The following is a 26,515-nucleotide window of genomic DNA, read 5'->3' as shown; positions in this document are numbered from 1 at the left end:
TTAGCGAGCATTTTGTCGACTTCGTCTTGTTTAATTCGACGTTCAGTGGCGGATACGTGGTATGGCCTGCGGTGGATCGGGTGGGCGTCACCTGTGTGAATGCGGTGCTTGACCACACTCGTCTGGCCGAGAGGGCGAGTGCCAAAGTAAAAAAATGTCGCTGTAAGAGAGCACGAGGCGATAAAGGGCTGCAGTATTCTCGTGTGAGGGATAAGGGGCAATCATTGTTCTGAATGCATGTTTTGGTAAAAGGGAGGTACAGGAACCGGAAGCGCATACGGGTGAGGCAGAAGGTAGGGTCAAGAGGTCGCACTGGTCCAATGGGTGAACCATTGCGATGGTCATGCCACCGGGAATAATTTGCGGACAAGCGCCCCAAAATTAAGCAAAGGGAAAGTAGTGCGGTTGTTGCAAACATGCACCACGGTGTGCGGAAGGGCCACGTCTCGGATGAGTAGAGCATCAAATTGCGGGGCAAGGAAGTAGTCGCCGCCGGAGAAGGAGGGGACGTAGAAAGCAGGACATCAGTAGCAGCTAGCGGGGTGAGGGGAATGAACTCCGTCGAATGTAAGCGACATTGAACTTCCTCGGGCACATTTTCTGGGCAAGGTAGATCAAAGCTGATTGCGCCTTCGGAACAGTCGATAAGCGCAGAAAGTTCAGAAAGAAAATCGAGGCCCAGAATGAGATCATGTGGGCAGTGGGGGAAAACAGTAAACAAAGCGGGAACTGGGTAACCGGCGATGGTGACGCGGGCGGTACACATACCGACAACGGTAGGGGAAGTTCCATCACCAACACGAAGAACACGAGATGGGGGAGGAGTGAGCACTTTCTTGAGTCGGCTGCAAAGGTTCGTACTTATCACAGATATGTTCGCGCCCGTGTCAATTAGCGCCTGGACTGGAACTCCATCAACAAGGACATCAAGGATATTGCAAGGTGCAGGTAAAGCGGGCAGAGGATTTTTGGTCGGGGTCGTCAATGCAGCATACCTCTGAGAGCTGCACGATCTAGTTTTCCGGGAAGAGGCGGTCGGGGCGGGACGGTGACGTCGGACGGCGAGCTGCGGGGGACGGGGACTGGCGACGGTAAGGCGAGGATGAACGGCTAAGTCTGGTGAACGAAGCAGGGGTGTCGTGCGCTTTTGGTATCACGATCGGGCGAAAATCGCCGGGGAGCACTGTCAGGTCGCCGGGAAGTGTAGAAGTACGGACAGCATCGTAAGGGCGATTGCGGCAGTAACGGGAGACGTGTCCGATACGATGGCAACAAAAGCCTATCGGATAGTCGTCAGGGGTCCGCCAGGCAGCCGGATTGCGGAAACGACGAGGTGCGGTATGATAGATGGGTGCGGGGCTTTGCAGAACCGGGTAGACATCCTGAAGATTGACGGCACAAACCGGGCGAAGTCCCAAGTTGTCAAGTTCTTAGCGAACGACAGCTTGAATAACAGATATGGATGGGCTGCCACCGCTTGGTGTTGTGAGCGGGGCTGGCGACATGGCCTCAATTTCTCGACAAATTATTCTGGAGAGCGTCTTAGGTGGGGCAGGTGGGGCGACGTCAAGTGGGCGAAGCAGCACATAGTCGCAGGACGAAGTAGCGGCCGTATTCGGGAGGCGGACGAAGTTGTTGGCAATACGGCGGCTTTTGGCTTGCTCCAAGCGTCGGCACTCTGCAATGATGTCATCCACGTTTGAGCTGTTCTGAAACTTAGTAAATTGAACGCGTCGTCCGCAATGCCTTTTAAGATGTGCCCAACCCTTTCTTCCTCAGGCATTGCCCGGTCACCCTTGACATACACAGCAAGTACGTCGTGAATATATGCACTGTAGGATTCGGTTGAACTCTGGACACGAGACGCCAGGTCGTTCATGGCGGCAAGCTGACGGTGAGGAGTGTTTCCAAACGCTGCCCGTAGCTTCTCCTTGAAGACGTCCTAGCTGGTCATTGTCTCTTCGTTGGTGTCATACCATGGCAGTGCTGTGCCTTTCAGGCAACATGCAGCAGTGGCCAACATCACTGTGGGATCCCACCTGTTCAGTTGCCTGACCCGCTCGAACAAACGGATCCACTCATCAGCGTCGACTCCATCATTGCCGGTAAACATTCCAGGTTCTCGAGGGTGAGACATGATGATGGGGGGAATGGCAGCGCCTGGAGCAAGGTCGTTGCTGTTATGCATCCTGGACGGCGGAATTTGACGTCCGCTGCGGAGTTCCGTGGTAAATGGGAAAAGACCGCAACCTCCACGAAGATGTTACGAGGCAGAAGCACGGAAATACAATGTATTGGCTGAAATTACAATGCTGAGCAATGCCAGCGAGAGAGTACAGAGACCGGTAGCTGCGAGCCCTTCGTCCTCTTCTAAAGTTCAGCCCAAACGGCACATAGCCGTAGCTGCCCTCATTGTCTTCTCCCAACTGTTCCGTGACAATATTATATAGTCGGGGGAAGCCTTTAAATAAAACGGGGGGCTGATAAAATGCTGTCGCCTCGCTGCCGAGCCGTAGGCTAACACAACTGGGAAGCAGGGTTGTACACGTTCCTCTAAAACAGGAACGAAAACTCGTTGCTCGTTCCTTCCCAATTTCGCAACGAGTTCCCGGTACCAGTTCCTTTATTGCGAAAGGAACGCCTTTCATTTCCACTTCGAACATTGAAACGTATCGTTACATTAACATTACATTTCATTTTTTTAAATTAAAATATGGTGTCAGTTAATCCCGAGGCAAAATTAAGTGAGAAATTGAAAACTCACATCGAACTACGTATATTATGGGAATATAAACACCGCCAGCAGCAGTTTATCTGGAGATCAAAAGAATCCAAAGAAACGCTCCTAGACGATTTTTTTCAGGGAGCACCGTACTAACTCCAGGTATGACAAACTGCGATTTTGGTGCTCGTCTATTATACGTGCAACACATGTGACACTTCCGTCTTCGGTCTTACAAATCCGCAGTAAGATTACGGCGCTTCACATATGCAAATAGTAAGTAACTCACATGCAGCAACGTAATTAAATGCCTTTCATAAAAAACCGTGTTGAAAGGAACAATACCTAGGCCTTTATAAATGCTGATTTAACATCACATTTTATTTAAAATACCTTACAGGACCCTTTGCTTGGAATTTAGTAAGGGGGATACAAAAGTGCAGCTTTTCGGATCATACAGGACAAATTTCCGAGTAACGAAACACAGCAGAACAAGTAATGATCTCAGGGTTCAGAATCCAAGTTTAGGTCGAAATACGATAACAAGAAAAAAAAAGGCAACAGCGTAGTCACCCACCAAATCTACGCACACGAATTACAAAGTGTGCTAAACACAATCTGGCTAGTAGGTAAACAAAGCAACTAAAGATAGCCAAGTATGTGGACGCGACGCGCGAACCAGGGGCGGTGGTTCGAAATACGCATAAGGGAAAGCAAAGGAAATAACACGGAGCCTAATCACGTGCGTAAAAAATATTTACACTATAAAAAATATGTCCGACACAAAGTGCAACACTATAAAGTAAAAGAAACAAGAAATAAATAAAAAGTAATGAGAAAACCAGAAAACACCCGCCATGGTACAGAAACGAGAGATTCTTTGGATATTCAAGCAGAAAACAAGTACATAACAAAATTAATATGATCTGGCAGAAGAAAAAAAAAAACGAATGAATGAAGAAATGGAAAAACAATTAGTGGGAAAAAATTCCCGGGTACATAGTCGCAACTAAGTAGAGTCCCTTGTTGGAACTCAGCAATAGTTGCATCTCGATGTTGGAGTGAAACAGACTAACCCGTTTTTCCGTCAACATCTCATTGGCAATATTGAAGAGCCGTTCCACGGAAGCGCTTGAGGGTACTGACGTGTTGTACTTGAAGAAAAGTTGGTTAAGTCCCTAGAAGCTCTTCATCTGCGAGAGCGAATAGCAAATTAGTACCAGCAGGTACCGCGACTCCTCTACCTGGGCTGAAAGGGTTCGCTCTCTCCCCCCCCCCCCCAAAAAAAAATTGTCGTGCTCAGTCGAGGTGGCAAAATCTGCGCTGGAGAGCTCTGTCTTTAGGTCGTTGGTCGCCTTGTCTCGCATAGAACTGTCCGGGATCCATGGTATCTTAAACCTTGCGATTAAGCAACTGGCAACAACGAGCTCGCGCTTTCCTTTGAGGTTTCCAAACCTGCAATCCAGAAGAAATCCATGTTACCGCGTAACCCTGCAATCCCGGTTACCCTTCGAATGACCTCACAGCTAGAGCAAACTCCCTCGACATCAACGCACCCGCGCCTCGCGTGCACTAGTGCGGTAATTACCACAGACAATGCACGGTGGTTTCAGAACGTACCCGAAGCGCCGCTTTGACTTACAAACCTTTTCTCGGCAGGGAACAAATCTTTCGTCTAGACGCGCATCGTGGACGCCCCAGACAAATGAGGAAAGGTGAAAAGAATTCTCGCGGCTGCGCTATTCACCCGTCGAACGCCGCGTAAACTCAACCGGCATGAAAGCAAGCACAAGCTGCGGCCCGCTGCGTGGCCGCAGCTTGTTTTTCTGAAGGGCGAGCACGTTCCGCTGAAAGGTGGGCAAATTGGCCAGCTTATAGGAAGAGAAAGACATTAGCGACTTGTTATTTTTTGTACCCGAGCCTTGGCATAAAAAACAACCAATTCCAGCGATGTAACGTTTGCAGAAGGAATGCCGTTCCTGCCGTTCCTTCATAAACCTAACGAGTTACCGTTACAGTTCCACCGACCTATAAGGGAACGGTGGCGTTCCTCCGTTCCTCCCAAAAGAACTAGTTCCAGGAACGCCGTTCCTTGGAACGCCGTTCCGTACAACAGTGCTGAGAAGCATATGTTCAAGGCTTTGTATTCGCCCGCGGATTCTCCTTCTCTGTTTTTTTTTCAGTAACCAAGCATGGTTACTGAATCTTGAAAGGCCCACATTAGGCGAGCGGATTACATGCTGCCGTGGTGTACTATTAGCTTGTTAGTAGGCTGGTTAGCAGGCGGTCAATACACATAAGGACGCTTTAAATTTGGTAACAATGAGGGCCCCCAAGCACAGTTATAGCATCGTGGTTCTACTCAACTCACCCAGTGGTTCTACTCTGCTTCATCTAATATTCCACGTGCTTATACCGCCGTATTAAGTAAATATAACCACATATAGGGCGCGGACACTTATAGGCGTTAACGTTCCCGAATGTTTCGTGAGCTTTTAGATAGCATAAAATCACCGCCTATTCTTGCAAAAGAAACAATGAAGTTGTTGTGTAAGCCACTGAAAAAAAAAAGAAAAATAGAGCTAAGACGTGCCGCAATAAAAGTTGGAACAATATCTACACCGGAAAAAAAAAACCAGGAAAACGGGGTGCAGCAGCAGGACAAAGTTTATTAGATGCGACTGCATCTCATTCACTCGCCTCGTCCCTGCATCCGGCGTCGTCGGTGTCCGCCCCTCCCCCATTCTCCTCGCCGCGCCAGCTGCGCTTTCCGCCGCTCACCCCCTCTCCTCTCCGATAGCCAACACTCTTTCGCGAGGGGCATTGGATTAGATTCGATTGGATTGGCTTGGCTTGGCTTGGATTGGATTGGATTTGGATTGGATTGGATTAAAGTGGATTGTGTTGGGTTGTGTTGCGTCATAGCCGCGGCAGACGCACTGGCGGCGGCGCGTCCCCTCACCGTTGTGCGCGCTATAAAACGCGGTGCCTGCGCCGCTCCGCTCCATCGTTCCAGCGCCGTTCCTCCGCTGTCCAACGCTGCAGCGTGAACCTCCTATGCGTCGCATCTACACAGGGGTTCCCGCGAGGAGAGGTGGGAGTTTTTATCCCATCCGTTGTGATTGCGGTCACTCTGAACCAGTGAGGAGTGTACTCAGGGAACTAAATTTTTCTCCCGTGACTTTAGTGCAAAGGTGTTGACGGTAATAAAAGCGGTACTATTCCTTCCTAACGGAGGTCTTCTGCCGAACCCGTTGGCGTGGAGAGAAAAAAAAACCCCAATATGAATATCCCGTAATTTATTCCGATACGCCTATTAGATGCTCTGCTTACCCTTCCCCCCATCCCATCCCTGCCCAAAGGAATTTCTTGTGATAGCCTTCTCGGGAAGAATTTCTTTTTTCGGGGTGGGTTTACATGTATGCAACTAGAGTACTGGGCTACACCTGGAAGCCCGAAAGTTTCTCGGCGAAGCGGGCACTTATTGACGTCCGCACTTTCACGATACCCCAACAGACGTGAATTGTATACTGTTACATGTATGGAGCATCACATTCGGATCAAAGACCTATATGTAACTCCTATGTGGTCCAGTTTGTAGTTCTGCAGTCGCATGCAAGTGCACTCACAGGGATGGAATACCCAGCGCGGAAGCATCCCGCAACGTCTAATATATTTGCAGACGAAGCCTCCTCTTTTGTGGGTTGAACAATATAATTACGTTTTCGTTTGAAGTGAAATATACTGATCTTGATAAAGGTTTGCCCCGCAGTCAGGCTGTACAAGCGTTTCTCTTGTGGGCATCGCTCCTTTGCGGCCTCTATATGCCTTCCTATACGCGAGTTCAACCGAATAAATCCTTCTCCATTCACCTGCACTATGTGGCAGGATTACTTTACAATCTCGTGCGTCGTTTTAAGCCCAAAAGGGGCGTCTCATATGCTTCATCCGCGCTGCAAAAAGAACGGCGCCCTCGAGCCAGCAGCGTAGCGGCTTGCGGGGACCGACCCAGTGTTGCGCATATCTGCCGAAGGCGGCGCTGGGTGTCCCCGGGTCCGTGTCGCCCTCTGGGCGCTGTGCGGCGCCTATACCGCACAACTTGATCGGATTCTTTTGTAAGCTTTCTATTCAAGACAGTCTGCTCTATACAAAGAGAGGAGGAGAAAGAAAGGACGGAAAGGCCGGGAGGTTAATTAGGTGTAGAGCCCGCTTTGCTACCCTGCACTGGGGATGCTAGCCTGCACTGGGGACATGCTCCGTTTCCTGAGCGAAACGAATTTGCATGAACAACTGAACTGCCTACTAGAACGGGACTAAAGAGTGCGCCTTCCACCTCATGGAGGAGATGAGGTGGAAGGCGCACTCTTTAGTCCCGTTCTAGTAGGCAGCTCAGTTGTTCATGCAAATTCGTTTCGCTCAGGAAACGGAACGCGTTAGCACGCGCTAGAACCCATGTCAACCGGCTGCGTGAACTCGGCGTCTGTAGCGCGAAGTCGGCGTCTGTGCTCCCCACTTCAGGACCGAACGACCGTGAACTGGCGAGGAGAACAGCACGCGAGAGATCACGCCACGCGCGCTGGGCAGTGTTCTCGAAGGTCGAGCTGGCCGATCCCGAGCACTCTTCATGAGCCACACGCTCGGTATTTTTTTGCGAGCTCCTTTCGAGGCGGACGCTCACGTGCGCTCGGCTGGGCTGAGTTTTCTTGTAACGCTCCACGGCGTCATCAGAAAAGCAACAAAACAGGCGCTGGCCCTTCCAATGAGCGTGTCCACAGACAGGCTATTAAGTGTTGGGCTACACAACACAGTCGACGCGACATAATTGAAGGTCACCTGTCCAACCAAAAAGCTCGCCTCCCAAAAACCCAAACGGCCCGAAAGGTCCTTGCCCAATTAAAATTGACACCTGTGGGGGACGCTGTCTCAACAAAGGAAATGCCGGAGAAATGGCGGAAGCACATCATAATCCGCCCACTGCCGAAGAATATGCATCCTGTTCACCATCAGGGTATGCGAGAAGCTGGAGCCAAAGCTATGGGCAAAACGTATGGATCTATGCCCTCAGTGTTCTACACAGATGCAGCCGCATACCCAAAAAAACAAGCCAAAGTAGAGGTGGTGACAACGAAGACCGACCTCGTCGTAGGGGCAACCCTACCACGAGCCTCAACGCAAGAAGCGGAAGAACTAGCCGTAGCCTTAACTCTTTCGCAAACGGAGGCAAGTGTCATAATTACTGACTCACAAGAAATATGCAGGAGTCTCACGTCGGGCTGGGTGGCTCCAATGACATACCGGATACTGTCAAGCAAGCCACCAGACAGGGTAGTCGAAGTGGTGTGGGCGCCAGCCCACTCCTCCATGGAGGGCAATGATCAAGCCCGCCTCAAGGCCTGAGGTTTCGTCAACCAGGTCGCGGAAGGTTCACCTGAACCTACGCCACGCACGACCGAGCAGTAAATTACAGAGCACTACAGACTCGGTCGCAGAACACTTCCGTTGCCTCACCCACCATTAACAAAGACACCAGAAACTGCGCTCAGACTTGTGCAAACAAACACGTATCCCCATCCAACACTGATGCACCTTATGTTCGCAAATCAACACGAGGCCCAATGCAAATTCTGTACGCAATCAGGAACACTTAGGCACAATATCCTTGAATGCACCCAGAACCCTAATTTGCCACCTCTACCCCCTCCTCATTCCCCCGAGTAGTGGAAAGCGCTGCTGTCCAGCTCCCTCCTTTGCGATCAGCTCCTGCTGATTGAGAGAGCGGTGGTATCAAGGACGGCACACGACTACAGTAAATCCCGCTTATATCGAACACGGATATATCGAATTATTGCCTATATCGAATCCTTAAATTCTGGTAAAAATTACGTGTATTTAAAACTTTTTATATCGAACGAAATTTTATATCGAACTGTCCCGTGTGGGATTTTTCACTTTCCTTAGGCATTCGATAGGCTTTCCCGCAATATATCGGTGCGCTGCGGTGGCGCGGGTGTCGCTTGCGACTCCCGCGCGAGCTCGGGCGCGCCCAAACCGGCCGTGGCAGAGTGGACCAGCTCCACGCATGCATGCCGTTGGAGCCGAAAACGCCACATTGGGCGCTGCGGGCTGCGGTGTCACCGAACTTCAAGTCCGCGCCACTCGCTGCCTGCACTTGCTCGGTTCGCTGAGTTCGCCGTTATTCGCTTGTATCCATGCTTGTCTCCGCTCTGTCGGATACGCCGAGGACTCCGTACCGCTTCCGAGCAAGAGCGAAGCCGTCGCTGCCGTGGCCCTGCTACGGCGATACTGCAGTGCCATTGAGGGCAGCAGTCTTGTGCTTGTCGACTGTTTAGATACCGTGGAGCAAGCAGTCGCCAGCAACGCGCGCGCTCCAAGAAGCAGGCTACACTCACGCAGTTCTTCCTCCCCAATAAATTAACGTTTTCTTTCCGAGAAAGTGTCTTATCAAGTGAACTGCAGGGTGGTAAGAGCTCAGCGTTAGATCGTGACTCCGTCGGCAAGATTGCTTTCATATAAGTTTTTTCTTTGCTTCACTTTCTATGTCGAATTATTGCTATATCGCACTATTTTACAATCTTCGTGCTGTTCGATATAAGCGGGCTTTACTGTACCCGTAAGAAGGTTCCACTCCCACAAGGCTCTGCAAATAAAGAAGTTTTTTTGTCTCTCTCTCCACGGCAGAACTAAAAGCTTAAACAGCTCTGCTGTTACAAGATCACGGGGGAACCGGACACAGATCATGTTTTCACCGACGAGGCACACCTTGGTAACACGTGTGCGACTGCTCATGTGACCATCGAGGGAGAAGCGGACACTGATCTCCGCAGCTTCCACGCAGTGGACGGGGCAGAAATTCTGGCCATAGTCCTCGCAGCTGCTCATCAATCCAACGGTAACAGAATCACCAATATGAAAAGAAAAACCATGAGTATTTTTTGGACCAAAACACCAGCCATCAAAACGCGATACCATTTTTTCCTGCAATCAAAGGACCATTAGGGTGTACTCGATCCCTGGCCACACTAGTATGCCCTGGAAGGAAGGAGCTGATCTGCTCGCCCGCGCAACACTTCTCCGGGCCCCCGACATCATTTACCAAGCCCAGAACCCTAATGTTGCTGCCCTCATGCTCAACGCCTATTTATCTGATAAGAGGGAGAGAGATAGAGAGTAAACGTTTATTATTACGACCCATGTCCGGGTCCGCGCTGTAGGAGGTTGGGATCAAACGACCTCCCCTTGATGATGAGTAGGTGTTGAAGAAAAGTTGTCGACGAAGAGGTCGTCTTGCCGAGGTGGGCACCCCAGGCCTCCTCGGAGGAAATGGGATGGGGTAGTGAATGACGTTGTGGTGTGTGGGCTCTCGAACAGGTCAAGAGGCTTTTGCCGTCACCTCACTCCAGACAGACCCGCAGCCTATTCACAAACCATATGCCGTAGGGGACCAGGCCGGCAACATCCCCCAAGCAGCGAGACAACATCGTAACGTCACTTCCTCTACCTGCGTGACTTCATGCGACGTGGCCTTTTTTAAAGACGATAGTTTTTCTTGGGCTACTTAAACCCACAAATTTAGGTCTGTCGGTATGCCTGTCTGGCTTTGACTCGATTCAGCCACCCGGCCAAAGTGAAACGAAGTCTGCGCAATGGTCTTATATACTCAAAGCAAAATCTGAACGTCTAAGTCCAGTTTATATGCTCATACTTGTCAACATTGCTGAACAAGAACAAGACATTACGCAAATATTAGACAGGAAATAATACACAAGGGATATTTAGTGTTCCTTTATAACAAAACTCCCAGACGCTTGATTTTTGCGAAATAAAATACTACATCTACTGCAGAAAAAAGATCACACTTTCGCCTGCTATTGCCCCCGCCACTATAGATTCTGGCAGCATTTTAAGAATTCAAGCGGCAACAGTAGCGAAACGTTCCACTGGATAGGTACCACGTTCTGCTTGGAACGCACGTGGACTAGGGCCACGTTGTAGTAGGGCGCCTCGATTCACGCGCGCCATTGCCGTACGGCAGCGCTGGCGTCGAGGCACCCGGCCTGGAGCAGTATAACGCGGTAAATTTAAATTCACTTGAGCAAACCTTTAGCGTGTTTACCTTGAGAGGAGCGCGACGAACGAGGGACAGCATGAGAGGTGAGCGGAAAAATTCCCCGCATTTCCCCGAGGGGAAGAATGTGAAAGTGCGAATGCACGAGTTGAATTTGCGCGGTTCGGTAATGTTCGCGCAAGAGAGATCACACACACACACACAACTACAAAGAAAGAAATATGCATTTATTCACAGACACCTATTTGTGTTGTCGTTCTACTTGATTGCTAGAGCGGATCTCAGCTTTGAAATTTCGTGTCAGTACTCCTTTAAGCAGTTGCATTAGCCCTTCTCACGCCCGATTCTTGGCCAATCCCCCACGTGGGTATGTGCCATGTCAGCGGCCAGGCAGCGCGCGCCCATCTCCCCCCGTTGCCAAGGAAGACGAGGAGATTCCTGGCCAATCCCCCACGTGGGTATGTGCTATGTCAGCGGCCAGGCTGCGCGCGCCCATCTCCACGTGCGCGGACATCGCCGGTGGACGCAGGTTCAGGGTCGCTTAAGAAGTGCATTGCACTTAAAAGCAAAGGGAGGCATTTACTTTGTAAATGTCGACAAAGACTGCCGTCTTTTGTCGACATTTGCGTCGAAAGGAGCAGATACGCGACCAATTTTTTTCTCTCATTCGGGCTGCTTTGCGGGCGGCCGACGGTATTGCTCCGTGCGCGAGCGTCCCGGCAACAATCGCTAACCCTCGTACAAGCCCCAACAACACGCTACTCACACCAGCTGTTCTTCACCGCTACAAAAACCATAGGACCACCCCCCCAAAACTGTGCATGCTGTACAATACCGCAGTATAAAACCCACATCCTGTGGGACAGCCCAAACAACAAGCCCACACTAGAGAGTGGCTGACTACCTCTACCAAGATGGACGAGTACAGGAGCCTGTATGGCTTCACCATGAATGCTACCGCAGCTTCCTCGAATGAGGTCGCTCTTAACCCTACCCCGCCACCCCTTTTCAGCCTTTCCTTTCCAATTGGAATAAAATATTTCCCCTCTCTCTCTCTCTCTCTCTCCTCCACCATGGTTGATCACAGTTTATGTATGGGAGCTCAGAGTCCGCGGTGTCGCCACTCACCGTCACCCTGAATACTCATGAATGAATACACCGGGTGAATGTCTGTGCTTTCATTCATTCCTAGTCCCCGTTCCATGCGCTCTTTGTATGTTCAGGGTGCCCCGGGCGAGGTTTGCCGCGATGCACCGAAGACACTGCAGGGGGTACTTACCGTAGCCATTGGTTATCTTACACCTCAACATCACAACAAATATGCCGCTTTGGTGGCCAGTGCATTATCATTAGGTTTGAGCAAAATAATGCCTACAGTTGTTATAAGAGCGAATTGGAACAGTTTCGAAATAATCGCAGCTCACTTGTCCCTCACACTGAGTTTACAAAAGCGGGGCCATGGGCAGACAGAATATGTCTGACCCGGCTGAACACGGGGACCACGGAAGAAAAGAATGTTGCACGTATTGCTTATTTATTTTAATACCAGCTCTAACCAACCAAAGTACAGAAGATAACGGCATGCATCCCATGCCCGATGGCGGCAAGGCGATGGCTGCGCTCGGAAATGGCTCCTGGAATCGCGTCTTCAACAACACAGAAGGACCAACCATTGCGTCTTGCTCAAATTGCGATAGTCAAAGGAATTCGCGCGGTCACTTGTCGGCCGAGGAGCGTTCACTGGCACTCTCGAAACAGGGGAACTGCGTCACTCGTCGCAGGCAGACGGCGTCTCGTGGGTGTTTCGGAGGTGGCTCGTCAGCCCTCCCGCACTGGCGAAGCTGGCCCCGCACAGGTTGCAGGCGTGGGGTCTACCGCCGTCCAGCTCGTGCACTCGCATGTGGCCCTGCGGAAATGCGGTGTTCAGCGTTTGAATGTCAATGTTGAAGTCACCTGCGAGGGCTTCGAATGACGTCAAACGGCCTTTTCGAAATAAGCTGCAGTATAATCTCTACCAGGAACGCGAGGGGAGGTGTTCATATTGTTCACAGGGCATTATCATTCATCATGCGGTTTGATGCTTGTTTTAACGCGATAGCATTATTAGGCTCATTTTTCGATTTCTCCGTGGCACCAAGCCGTCCGCTATCAGCCGTGCACAGCACGCGTCCGTGAAAATACGTCATCCCTGCCACCCGGAAGCTACGACTGATGCAGCAAGATTCGAGGGCTCGCCCCAATGTGGAATTGGCGCAGTGGCAACTGAAGTGTGGAAAGGATGTCAATGATACTATGGCGTTGACGAAAGAAACGACACGTAAGAATACTTTTCAATGTTCCCGCGGTTCTGTCTCCGCTGTAAGCTCCGTTTGGCGGACGACAGATGGCGCCACGCGGCATTAAAAGTGACTTGAAGAAAGGTGATTACATCCTCGCAGACAGCAGTCACATAAGAATGGTCAGCGTGGTTCTAGCTTCAAGCGGCAGACCCAAATCACAATAGTCAAACAGGAGAAAGTGCTTAACTAGTTGCCAACATTACAAAACGCTTAATCAAGAGAGGCGCAGGAAAGAGAGAAGAAACGGTAAAAGTCATGCAGTTACTGATTATGATTGAGATTTTGCAGGGCCTATCGTACGACAAATTTACTCGCACCGAAGAAAATAAAAAGCAACACCCAGATCAGGACAGCATATAAAGCGATCCTCAACCTCGCAATTTTGACCGAGAGACGAACCGACAACCAGCGGACCACCTGGGTAACAGAATGCACAGCGATAGACGGGAATAGACGAAGGGGAAGTCCACTAAACACGATGGAGGGAGGAAATACCATTCGGAGGCAAAGAATTGACTGGATCAGCGCAGGGCAGGAGCGGAGGAAGGGCAATAGGAGAAGATTTCGTCATGCAGTCGACCTAAACAGGATGTTTAGGATGATGACAATGAATAGGCCCTCAAATTGTGTCTTCATAACGCTTTTGAAGATATCAGAGAAACCACCCTCGTACCTAAAGAGAGCGGCCGGGGGAAAAAATCAGGACGGTACATCGTATGCAAGACAGGTCGTCGTCGTCGTCAACATCATCATGACCAGCAGCAGCAGCAGCCTGTCTACGCCCACTGCAGGGCAAATGCCTCTTCCATAGATCTCCAATTACCCCGGTGCTGTACTAAGCGACCACGTTATCACCGCAAACTCCATGATTTCATCTGCCCATCTAAGTATCCGCCGCCCCTGCCACGCTTGCCTTCTCTGGGATCCCCTCTGTTACCCTTAATGACCAACGGTTATCTTGCCTTCGCATTACATGCCCTGCCCACGTCCATATTACCTTAATTTTTACTAATATGCCCTTAACACACGTTTGTTTCCTGACCCACTCCGCTCTCTTCTTGTCCCTTAAAGGGGTCCTGAAATACCTTCCGCCGATGCGTGGATGTACGTGTAACCAAATAAAGCAATGTATTAGCAATCTCCTCCAGCAAGAATTTTGTTGAAGCGATGAGTATTAGCTGAGAAATCGTAAATCAAAAACCGCGCATTATCGTCGCGCCGCGTTTCCTCCTCCTTTCAACTTACTCTCCGCTGTTGACGGCGAGCGAGCCTTCCCTCCCATGATGCTGCGCTCCTTGGCGGTGACGTACTTCCGCTATTGCGCTGCTCACACAGCCGTCTGCTACGGGCAAGCTTTGTTGACACCATGAATTCCGCACTCCGCTCAAGGCTGGAAAAGCGAACGAAAAATCTGGCCCCATGTGTGCGGCGGCATGGCCTTGCCCTTTCGCGGTGTACGTTGCTGCAGAACTTTGCTATCGGCGGCACGCGACTTTTTATCGGCGGCGAACTCGCAGCCGCACGTGGAGGATCCTGCGCTCGCTCCCTTGGATGCACAGCGCACTGTTTATTCAAAAAGCGCCGTATCAGATGTGGCCCCGCTGGTGCCGGGTCTTATTTTGTGGAGGTGGTAATTCCTGCCGGCGGCATGTGAAAAAGACATTTTGAACCGATACAGAACCCGTGCACAGACGCCAGTTCAGCTTGGGGCGACGCGTGGTGGAGAGCGGCAACGTTGGCAAAACATGCTCCGCCACGGCTCTGAGCTTCCTCGCGCTGGAGCGAGCACCATTTCTTTGACAATATCAAACATCGGTCGCCCTGGCAACAAGGCACAAACCGCTCTAGAAGTCATTTACGGTTGCGTGATCCCGGTTCAGCTTGGGGCCCCACCTCGCGGCATATGGGCACTGCAGGCATACTACTCACTCCCATTTGGAAGTGCGAGATGCGTTTGGCATTACAGGAGGCGATGGTGTGTGTGTTCTGGACGCCTTTGTTTCGCGATGAAATGCGTTGTGCTTCTGCGGGTAGATAGTGCTTCCCATGGTCTGGATTATCTTTCTCAAGCGGCGTACGACTCAACCTCGCATGGGGTATGTGCAGTGTGCGTGGCTAAAAGCCATCTCGGCGGCTTGTGCGCCGGAGTTAAGTGACTTGCTGTTCGTCCCCGCAAACCGCGAGCGAGGTGAGTGCCGAATTTACGAGGGGCAGGAGGAGGCAACCCATCGTCTGTCAATCGCGGTTCGGACTTGCAACGCATGTTGTGACGTTGTGTTCGTTCGAAACGCATCTCTGGATTGTTTGGAAGTTGAATAAAATGTATGCGTCAAACCCGGGCATTCGGCTCAGGGCGTTCTCTGCGATTGCAAGAGAGAAGTGCCACGGGGCTTCAACGCTTTCTTTATGGAACGTACTCAAGTAAGAGAATATTCATGTCGTGTTATGGCCCTGTGGCATTTAATACAAACGGTTAAGCGTTTGTTTACACTTGTTTCGTTTGTCGTAAAATGTCCAAGCACTCCGGCACTCCGCTGGCAGATCAGCCGGCGAGCCGACGCTGAGCAGACGACTCATCTCGTTGCCGGAAGTGCGTGAAAAAGCCGCCCAATAGCAGGATGTCTAGCTCATGACGAACATCTGGGAATCGATGATGTAGACATGTGAAGATGGCGGCGTCCAAAAACACGAAGGAAAGGGTGAGAAACCAACTTTGCAACAAAAGTGTGAGCTTTCCGCTGCGCGTAAAAGAGTAATACTTGGCACAGATGATGTTGACGACCCAATCTAACGATTGCGCTAGTCAATTCAGTGTGCTCAAAACGCCTTTCAGGGCCCCTTTAAAGGGACCCTGCTACACTCTTTGAACAGTGCAAGTAAACCTGCTCGACACTTAGCTTACCCTACCAGATATACCTGAGCCAAATATTACACGTGCACGTGAAGCGGTGAGCGCGAAAATCGCTGTGAAACACGCGGAAAAACCAACCGTGCTCTCTTCAGTTCTCTTCATTATGCACCCCTGGCATGGCCTAAACGACGTCATTGAGGCCGTGGCTGTCCGATCGGCTGTCACTGGTCAACTTCGCGGTTAATTTCTCACATTTCCTGTTACGATCCGCTGTCGTCGGCGATGTGAACGAACCTCTTCTATTCCTGAACCTCTAGGCACAATTTTGCCGTTTCTTTTGTGTTTTGAGTGCGCGCGGAGTTTTGAGTGATGAGCTCAATACTTCCCTTTCAACCAGACCACTCGACAACAAACGTTTATTGCTTCAAATACGCCCTACCAGCCCGAGCGCGCGCTTGCGAGCAGGCACCTATGCCTGGTTTTTTTGTGGCATCAGACCGGAAATAAACCCCTCCACGTTGCGGAGAAAGGGAGAAAACTCCCCAGCCTGTGCTGTATCGAAGGCCGCGGAAGAGAACGCCGCGAGCCGCCCTTCTCTCCGGGCGAGAGCGCGCAGCTTTCGTAGCGTTATCCACGGTCGAGTTGAGGAGGAACGATTATGCGCGATTTCTCATCGCGCGTAATTTCGGTTATAGTGAACGGATTTTCATATTTCTTGAGGGAGGAGAATCCTGGGACAATAGACTTTACCCCAAAATACATTCCTATAGTAGCCGATGGTAAGTGCTGCAGGGCTCTTTTAACGTTACACCTATCATCTTCCGTTCATTGCTAGCTGAGTCGTCTTTAAGTTGAACCTTAGTGAGCCTCCAAATTTCAGCCCCGTAGTTTTCTTTATCAAAACTAATTCTGATCTCTATGCTGCACGCCTCATTAGTTTGACGCATGCACTCGGTGTCTTGGGCGAGAGCTGATGGGACCTACCTGGGTTTTTCGTTTACAGCAAGAAATTTTACCCTCAACGAGAGGCTATCAGCTTCGCTGTAAAAGACTGTTTTGTCCCGTTAATAACGATACCAGTTTTAGTACAAACTTCAAACAGTGGCGACTCCACGGCCCCTTTACGGCACTTTTTCTATGACGTCACAGAACAATGTTTCTGCGACTGGAGGCCGCCGACGTGAGTTACCGGCAAGGTAACTGGACGATGACTGGACAAGTCTGGTGGGACCTCCAATTTCGTATCAGTTGAATGCTTACGAGCCCTTAACACAATGATATTTTTATTGCTTGCCTGCATTACGTCACCTCTGCCCATAATACGCCGCTCTAGCGGGAAAGTTTAAAGTTTTTTAATATATATTACGTTTCTTTCGTTGGAAAACCGTCTTTGGTGGCCGGAATGAAGCTGAATGGGTTACCAAAGGCTTGTTCGTTTAAACCGAATAAAATTGTATTTTGTCTTCATGGCCCCTAATAAAGTGTGCAAGTAGCGATATCTTACTAACTGCGACTTACAATCCGTAATCAAGGAAATAGCTCCATCACTTCTCAAGTTCGCGTTTCAAGTCGAGAGACCCGCCACACGGGTTGCATCCTGTTCGTATTTCATGTGTTTTACGAGGAGTAAAAAGGTAGAAAGTTCGTCGACCACGCTTATGTAGAGCGACTAGTTACACTGCCGCTTTCTGGTCTTTGTAGTTGCATCATACGTATAAACGAAGAATAAAATCTTGTCTCACCTTCAGAGTAGTCGAGTCCTTGAAGAGTTTGGAGCAAATCTCACACCTATTTTTCTTCTCCGTGCCCGGGCGAGTCTTGCCCGAACCTTCCTGCATGTCGCCAGCCTTTGGGGGCCCGCGAGTCTTGGGAGCAGTCGCATTCGAATGCTTTCCTCGTTCGTGGGACCGAAGCGCTGATCTCGAGGTGTACGCCTTCGGACAGAGGTCGCACTTGAACGGTCGCTCTCCGGTGTGAAGGCGCATGTGGGTAACCAGGCCCCTCCTCCGCCGGAAAGCGTTACCACAGTAGGAGCAGACACTCCTCCGTCGTCGGTTTGACGTCAGTGGTGCAGCCGTTGTAGCTACGTCGTGTCCTGCAAAACAAGGGAAAATAGTCTGGTAGGCACTCCTCTCTATTGCTACAGCCGCGTACTTTCGGCAACGGCTTTACCTGTCGCTAACTGTGGGTCGTGCGTCCCTCCAATCAGGCTTTCGCCGAAGTTTGGTGGGACGTTAAGGGGATCTAATGACCCCCCGCTTGGTCCTGCCAAATCTCCCATTGCTGAGAACTCGCTGAAGACAGGCAAGCGCCTCGGTTGTTGTGTGCCGCAGACGAACGCCTTTCCCACGTCACTAGCCTTGCTGGTTCTACTGTTCGATGCGCGTGCAGCCACGGTGGAACTTGCTACTGCTGATGATGATAGCGAACGAGGCTTCCCCCAATTTGTAATGAGACGTCGGGAGCTTTCATAGCCAACCCATGTCAACTACGGGTGCGTTCTCATTCGCGGAAAGCGAAGTAGGCAGCTGTCACGCGAAGCAATCGCAGTGACATAGACAGACTCTGTTAGAAAAAAAACTACAAAGCAGAGGGCACGCGGGAGATGAGCCGCCAAGTTCATCGACACCAGCTACGGCGCCGAGATAGGGTGGCTACAACCTAGCCGAGACTCTCGAGACCGTCGCACGAGCTGTGCCGCCCGCCGGCCAATCGGGAGCCACCAGCGACAGCGGCCGGCGGCTGCAGCGAACCAGTGACGAACAAGAACGGGAGTTGGAGGGTGGACCGTTACCGGGACGCACGGCGGTCAACCAGACCTGCGCTGTGATCCACGTAGTCCTCCACAGGCGCAACTTCCAGGACATCTCCTCCACAAGGAAGTCGTCTCGCTGGGCATCAGTGAAAGACAGCAATAAGATAATCCCCACGAAGCATATTATCCTGACCTTCAACCGCTCTTCGCTTCCAGAACATATCAACGCAGGTTTCATTCGATGCTCCATTCATCCTACCATTCGGAACCCGCACCGATGCTTCAAGTGCCAGAGGTTCGGGCACAGTACAACCTCTTGCCGCGGCAAAAACGTGCGCGTTCAAACGGGCAAAAGCACTTTGTAAACGCGCGCGCCGTGAGGCAAAGGGGGAGAGTTGGTGCGCCTTCCTTACATGCATAAATTCGTACACGGACAAACACAAAGTCTGGACACGTATGCGTAAGTTTAAAGGAAAACAGACACACAGCCTCACCCTGGTTAGCAATAACAGGAGACACACTTGAAGACCAGGCTAACAGACTTGCACACCACTTCGAACACGTGTCCGGTTCAGCACACTGCACAAACTTTCATGAAACAAAACATCGGCAGAAGAGAAGTCCCTGCGCGATTGCAACAAGTCGCACACTTTCTACAATTGTCCTTTTTTTATTCATGAGCTGAAGGCCACTCTGACCACATGTAAGCCTTCAGATCCCGGCAGGGGCGTAGCCAGGAATTTTTTTCAGGGGGAGGGCGGGGGGGGGGGGGGGGGGCGGTAGACCAAAAGATGGAAGGGGGAAATATGTAGGCAAGGCTTCTTGCGCATTGCTTTTCAAGCGAAGTTTCAAATTACTCACTTCAACATGCGATTTGTGTATGCTGAACGCTAACAGTAAAGCCCACCTTAAGGAGCTTAGAAAAAGATGATGATGATGACCTAAATTCCCGTTCACTGGTCTATTGGTAGGCCACGGGTGATTCGTTCGTCCGTAGAGCAGGCGGCTATGCGGGCACGCGCTCGTGAGCGTGATCATGAGTGAGCTCGTGAGTGGCGCGCGGTGCCCGATGTTCGTCAGACGGAAGTGGAGGCCAACAGTGGGTGTTTACTACCAAGATTCGCGTGTTTTATATTTTCCTTTAGGAAAACGACTAATAAGTTTTCTTATTAGCTATGAAGTACAGTCGAGCATGATTTGAAAGTTCTCGCACCAGCATCGAGCTGCCCAGCGTGTCACCGGCCTCGTAGGCCGGTGGCGCGCTTGGGCAAGAGTGGAAAGAGTGCGAAATCTTGATTTTCATGGTTCCGAAACGAAACCATAGGTCGCCTACTGTATCGTTTCGGAACCATGAAAATCAAGATTCCGCACTCTTCTCTGCCTTCTTGGCTGGTTCATGCTACAACAATGACCCGCACGACTTACTTGTCACCATTTCGGTTTCAAGCTTTACATTCGTTGTTATCAAGCACAGACTTGGTTGCCATTATCTACGCCGACGATAACGAAACTGGCTTGGAAGATTTACTAAAGCTGGTGTTCTATCTGCTTCATTTGAAAGAGTAGCTTTCCCACGATAACCTTCCAATCGTAGTGGACTGTACTTGCGGCACATTCGTATATTATGGCGGTGAAGCTAGCAAACTTGCGTCTTGGTCCTTAAGTAATCGTCTTTTGTTATTTTTTGTGCCAGTAACGTGAAATTTATTATTAGGCTTAGCAGAACACCTTATTGCATTGCTGTTGAATGTTGAGCTTGTTGCACGTTTCTTAAATTTAATTCTATTTCTAGCCGTTGAATCGAACAGACATGGCTTGAGTGAAATTCCGGTTAAGCAAATACAGAATGCTGATTCTAAACAAAAGGGAGGTCAAGGAAACAATGGAATAGGGCCAGAAAGAAAAAAAGCTCCGCAATAAAAAGAATTGTACAGTTTTGTGGATGTAAAGGAAATACACGATGGGCAGAGCAATGCTTTTTATGTGGCAGAAATTATGGAACTGCAATAGTCAATTAAATATTCGATGTCGGTAGAAAAATAAACATATCAAGGATTGATAGTTGACTGAACAAAATACAGTGAAATGCTCTGTCATGTTCTTACACTTTGTACCAGTGTAAAGACAAAGAATGACACGCTATAGTCCAGACCACATGTATGCCTATATGAGGCTTTTCCTGCTGTTCTGCCATTACCCGGCCGTGGTGTTCCGCCTGCGAAACAGCGGGACTGCCTCGATAGGCTAGCGGTAGGTTCCCGGCGCAGCTCGGTGTATCTGGCGCGAAATGCAGCCGGGCTGTATATGTTGACATGTACAGCATCTGGGGCGGGCACAGGGATCAGACGTTGACGTAGTCCTTGTTTTCAGCTTTATAGGAACAAGAATGTCCTTAAAACTGCAGGTTCCGCACTTGCAGGCGACATCTGGCTGTTCTTCAGGCTACTTAAACCGCACCCCAGTCAGGCTTGACACATTTCGAGGGGGGGGGGAGGGGGGGGGCACGGGCTCGGTGTGCCCCCTGGCTACGCCCCTGGCTCCAGGTGCAAACAAAGGTACATACACCATGATACCACACCTACACTCAGACACCCTTGAAACTCTTCTACATCTATACAATAAAACATGGCTTACTGGGCACATTTGACGCTCTAGGAGGGAGGCCATAGTGCTGGCATTCCTGAAGGAAGGGAAGGATCCTTCCTCTCCGGCCAGTTATCGGCCCATTGCTTTGACAAGCTGCCTGTGCAAGCTTCTTGAGAAGATGATAAACAGGAGACTCGTGTACTTTCTTAAGTGCAATGGTATTCTCGAGAGCTGCCAGGCAGGCTTCAGAGCAAGGCGCTCCCCGAACGATCAACTCGTCGCCCGTGAGTCTTACATAAAGGATGGTTTTATTGATAAACAATTGTGCGCAAGAGTGTTTTTTGACCTTAAAAATGACTATGACACCACTTGGCGCTACGGGATCCTCAGTGACCTGAAATCATTTGATGTTTCAGGCAACATGGTGAACACTCTTGCTGTTTTTTTCTCCGAAAGAACATTTCGTGTGAGAGTTGGTAGCGCACTCTCAAGGGCTCATGTGCAAGAAAACGGCGTTCCGCAAGGTGGAGTTCTAAGCTGCACTCTGTTCATAGTTAAGATGAACTCCCTTGGGAAGGCATTGCCACCTACAATTTGTTATTCAATGTATGTAGACGACGTCCAGGTATCTTTTAAATCATGGAATATGTACGTCTGTGAGCGTCAAGTCCAGCTCAGTGTCAAAAAACGTGCCAGCTGGGCAGACAAGAACGGTTTTAAACTAAACCCACAAAAAAGCACATCTGTTGTCTTCTCCAGGTAGCGTGGGATCCATCTGGAACAAGACATTACTCTAAATGGCGTCTCGATTCTTGTCAAAAAGGAACACAAGGTTTTAGGTACAGTGTTGAATGAAAAACTTCCCCACATTAAACAACTCAAACATGAATGCCTAAAAGCAATCAACATTCTTAAAATCTTGTCACATGAGTCCTATGGAACTGACTAGCAACTACTGTTACGTATTTTTACCAGCATGGTGGGGTCTCGATTGGACTACGGAAGTGTTGTTTATGGGTGTGCAACAAAAACGGCACCGAAAATGCTCGACCCAGTGCTTCATCTGAGGCTTTTACGTGTGGTGCTTTTCGCACTCGCCCAGTCCAGAGCCTCTACGCCGAGTGTGATGAATGGTCCCTGCATCACCAGAGAATTTTCATGGACTTGTTGTATGCCTCGAAAATCATGGCCCTGACTAACCACCATTTTAATTCCATCATTAATAATACATCCTCACAACAAGTCTTTTTCAATCGTCCTTGTATTTCTCTTCTTTTTTCACTTAGGGTAAGAGAGAGAGAATAAACTTTAATTAAATCCAGAAAGTGCTTCGGAGAGGTGTCCTCATTCCAGGATTCCTTAAGCTCGGGCCGCGGTTACAGCCTTTTCGATCAGGCGCAGCTGATCTTCGAGGCCGGAGCTGGCCAAAGCTCCCTCCCAAAGCTCCGTTGAAAGGTAAAGAGGAAGCCTCTGAGCTCAAGGTCCCCTTTTTAGACATTCACAAGGCACCCATCACTGATTTTATACACCAATAGAACCTGCACCCAATGTTCTGTGACTGGTCTCTCACGCAGCTTGATAAGAACAGGGCACCAAGAATGGCGATTCTGCAGCATTTCTTGTTTCTGCAGGATAAATGCAGGTGCACAGAATTTTATAGTGACGCGTCAAAGACTACTACCGCTGTGTCTTTTGCTGCGCATGGAGAGAACTTTCGTGTCTGTCAAACGATGAATGCCCAGGACAGTATAATTCACGGCAAATGCATACGGCATCTTAATGGTTTTATATCGCATAATCCCACATGAAATTCCAAAGTCCATCGTGTACACGGACTCCCTCAGCGTTGTACGTGCGCTGTCCTCTAACAAGTGATCTAAAAACTATGCAGTTAATCTTATTTTTAAAGCCATTCTATCCGCATATACAGCAAACCTTGATATAACTATATGCTGGGTTCCAGGCCACTGCAGGATCGTTCGAAATGAGGTTGCTGATGAAATGGCTGCCGGTGCTCCACTACAAGGCACAGTTGATATAACAACAGTACCGTACACTGACATGAAGCCGCACATTAGACAACAACTTCGTAAAACATGGCAAGCAGACTGGAGCGAACAGACAGACAACATGTTACACGAAATTAAAGCACACTTGAGACCATGCACCACCGAGACACGTAACAGATGCACAGAAATCGCTTTGGCTAGGCTCCGCATAGGGCACACAAATGCAACACACTCGTATCCGCTCGCGGGATCTTCAAGAACCCTGTGGAGCAGGTGCGGAGAGGCCCTATGCGTAGTTCACATGCTCATTCCATGCAAGGCACTTGACACTACAGGACATAAACACTTTCCCCATCTCTACAGACAACAGATTCCACTTCACCCATCGTTGTTTTTGGGTGACGATGCCATGGTCCCTGTAAAGTTCTTCGGCGCGCCTTTGGGCGGCCCGTGTGATGCAACACGATCCATAGTGCTACCGCGGGAAGGAACCTCTACACAGCCTTTTTTTTTTAATCGCTACTGCCATATAGGCATTTTGCGTTAGTTTCCACTTGCTGCCGTGAGTGAGCTAACAAACACTTCTGGAAACGCGCAGCCAGTGTCGTCACGGAGGAATCTCGTCATTTCAGAACCGAACGCAATCCAATCTCAGAGCCCAGGTTATATTCTGGGAGCGTGCTTGGGAGAACACCGAACTGTATTTTCGGACGTCAAAAGCTTATACGTGACTGCGTTTTCCTGTTTCGCCAATACCGCTTAATGTTTAATATTTACGCGATTGTGGAGCCTTAATGTTTCTTCAACGATCTCCAGGGGATAACACACCAAGCGCCGTAGGCAACCGCTGTAACGAGAGCTTACTTGTTTGGAGCTATTTAATCCTAAAGAGTTTCGATTTTTCCTATTTGGTATCGACTTTTTGTTTGTGCACGGGCCACATGTGCAGTGTAAACACGCTACAAATCCGCAAAATTCAGCCTTGTATTCTTGCGAGTGCACCATACGAGGTCAGCAAGTCTGCGGGAGAAGGGTGCGTGAAGAAGAAACTCTTTAAACGCGCTTTTATGGTTCAAAATGCATGTATGCCGGCCAGAAAAACTCAACATAACGCATTACACTCTTCAAACGTTAATGAGGAAACCATATTTACATAGGCCCGTATTAATGTCCTCTCACTGACGCCTGGCTAGCGGCGGACTAGCCTACGTCACTGACCAAGTATGACACGTGGCCACCCTGAGTAGCCATAACTAGCGTTGCTGGTATTTAGAGGTCATGATTAGGGTCTAGTAACGGGGACTAGAAAAATTTTACTCTGGCTCGGGGCTTGTTCTGGTGGTGGCTAAATATGGCTGCCGTTTGGGAGTCCAACAGGGCTAGCTACCTCGGCCAATTTTTAAGCGCATATCTGCACCTCAAGGCGCACGAAATTCTCCGTGAATGTCTCACTCAACCTCAATTTTCGAACGGCGATACGTATGAACGTGTCTGCGAACTAATAAACCGTGACGAAAGTATGCTTCGAGGCCGAAGCATTGCCGCGAGCGGTGGAGCACCCCCGACGAAACCAGAGCTGTCCGCATCAGTATTCATTTTTTAAAGTGTACACGACAATCCAACCTACCAAATCAGGTATCGTGCGAAAATCCCCGTGGCATTGGTACCAGCATTAATGCCGTTTTCAACCAATCGATGAATTATAAGGAATGTGTCGTCTGGGTTACCACAGTACGGCTTAATGTCCCAAGAAACCCACTAGCCAATGAAAATCCAGGCAATCAACGCAGTGCTTTCTTAATTGTAACCGGGAGAAAACGCTTAAAGGTTCAGGTATGAGTTCTGACAATCTCAGTGCGAAAAATGCAATCTACACTATTTAACGGCACGAAAACATTTTATTGCTTTTGTTGGGTCGTCAGAAATGCAGACGATAACAATCGAGCGTCGTTGCGGCATACGGGAGGATAGCTAAGAAGCACAAAACACGCATTACAAACAATTCTACTTCAAACGCGAACAATTTTTCTACGTCCTCGTTGCAAATTTCTTCCACAAGCGAATGCCACTAAATTTTGCGTGCACACTGCTTGACGTTAGTGCACACAATGCTATAAAAAAGAGAAAAATTCAGCGACAACTTCCATATGAATTAATCGTTACGCCACCTATCAAAACAAACATTCAGACACGACCGCTCCCGGCAAAAGTTCCGGTTAAAATATAACAGTTTGTTTACGGCCGCTAGCTATACAAACATAGACGACACTTGAACACAACACAAAAGCTTCCGTGTTACCTTTCGCCAACGTAAATGTTCGCGTAAGTATCCAAATATTCCAAGCATGGATGAGCTCAGCATATGCTGTCACGAGAAGGCTATTTGCCGGCGACTTGCTCCATCCCCACAACACTTTATCTGTACCTTGGTAAAGGTGAAATTTCATTCTTCCACAATAAGTCGTCGGCTGACGCTTGTTTCAGTTGGACAAACTTGCACTTGGATATACGTGTTTGCAACAACCATCATTATTTCCAAACAACTGCTTCTAACTTAGAGCAAAAATCATATTCCGAAAAAAACAGGGTAGCTCGCAACACCGTGATAAAAGTGAAAGTGCGGGTGTTAAACGAACAGCATAAAAAACTTTCTTCTCTTTGGCGACAGCCTCGCGGCTCTAACGGTCGGTCTCAGACAGTTACGTCTGCTACACTTGCAGAGCGAGCATCGCGTTTCCTCCACTCCTAGGTGGACTCTCCCTTCGCTTGCAAAAACAAGCAAATATGGAGGCTTATTCCACAGAATCAAGGGTACGTCAGTTAGGTCGTGGTATCTGTAGAGAGAGAGAGCGGGAGCTGGGGCAGCGAGTGATGGGGTCTTCGCACTCTGAAAAGGCGGTCAGTCACGATGACGGCGGGATGGAAAAAAAAAATACAGTAAGCCTGGAGACGACGAACCTCTGTGTAAAGAATTCCTGGGTTTAGCGAAAGTTTTTAATTCGCCATTGCCACCCCAGTTGAAGACCATGTGTTTGCGACCCCTATGTAACGAAACGTCGCGGCGGTTAACCTTGATGTCACGAAGTTGGCGAGCTCATAAGTAATTATTTTTTGCACTTATACTGAAAAATCTGCCGGAGAAATGAACTAGTCTAGCGTATACTACC

General features: G+C 49.5%; 1 protein-coding gene across 1 annotated transcript; it reads right to left on the bottom strand.

Moving 5' to 3' along the window:
- Positions 1–12,350: 12,350 nt before the first annotated feature.
- Positions 12,351–18,078, bottom strand: LOC144167171 (putative zinc finger protein F56D1.1). The gene is made up of 2 exons (XM_077696527.1): positions 17,741–18,078; positions 12,351–12,714 (listed from the first exon to the last, which is right to left on the bottom strand). The coding sequence occupies exons 1-2, from the start codon at positions 17,981–17,983 to the stop codon at positions 12,577–12,579; spliced, it is 381 nt and encodes a 126-aa protein (XP_077552653.1). The 5' UTR covers positions 17,984–18,078; the 3' UTR covers positions 12,351–12,576.
- Positions 18,079–26,515: the final 8,437 nt, after the last annotated feature.

This window comes from Haemaphysalis longicornis, unplaced genomic scaffold, assembly GCF_048455015.1.
Source record: "Haemaphysalis longicornis isolate Haplotype H1 unplaced genomic scaffold, Haemaphysalis longicornis Haplotype H1 scaffold_2, whole genome shotgun sequence".
In the NCBI taxonomy this organism is placed as follows: Eukaryota; Metazoa; Arthropoda; class Arachnida; order Ixodida; family Ixodidae; genus Haemaphysalis; species Haemaphysalis longicornis.
This window is presented reverse-complemented; position numbering and strand designations above follow the sequence as displayed.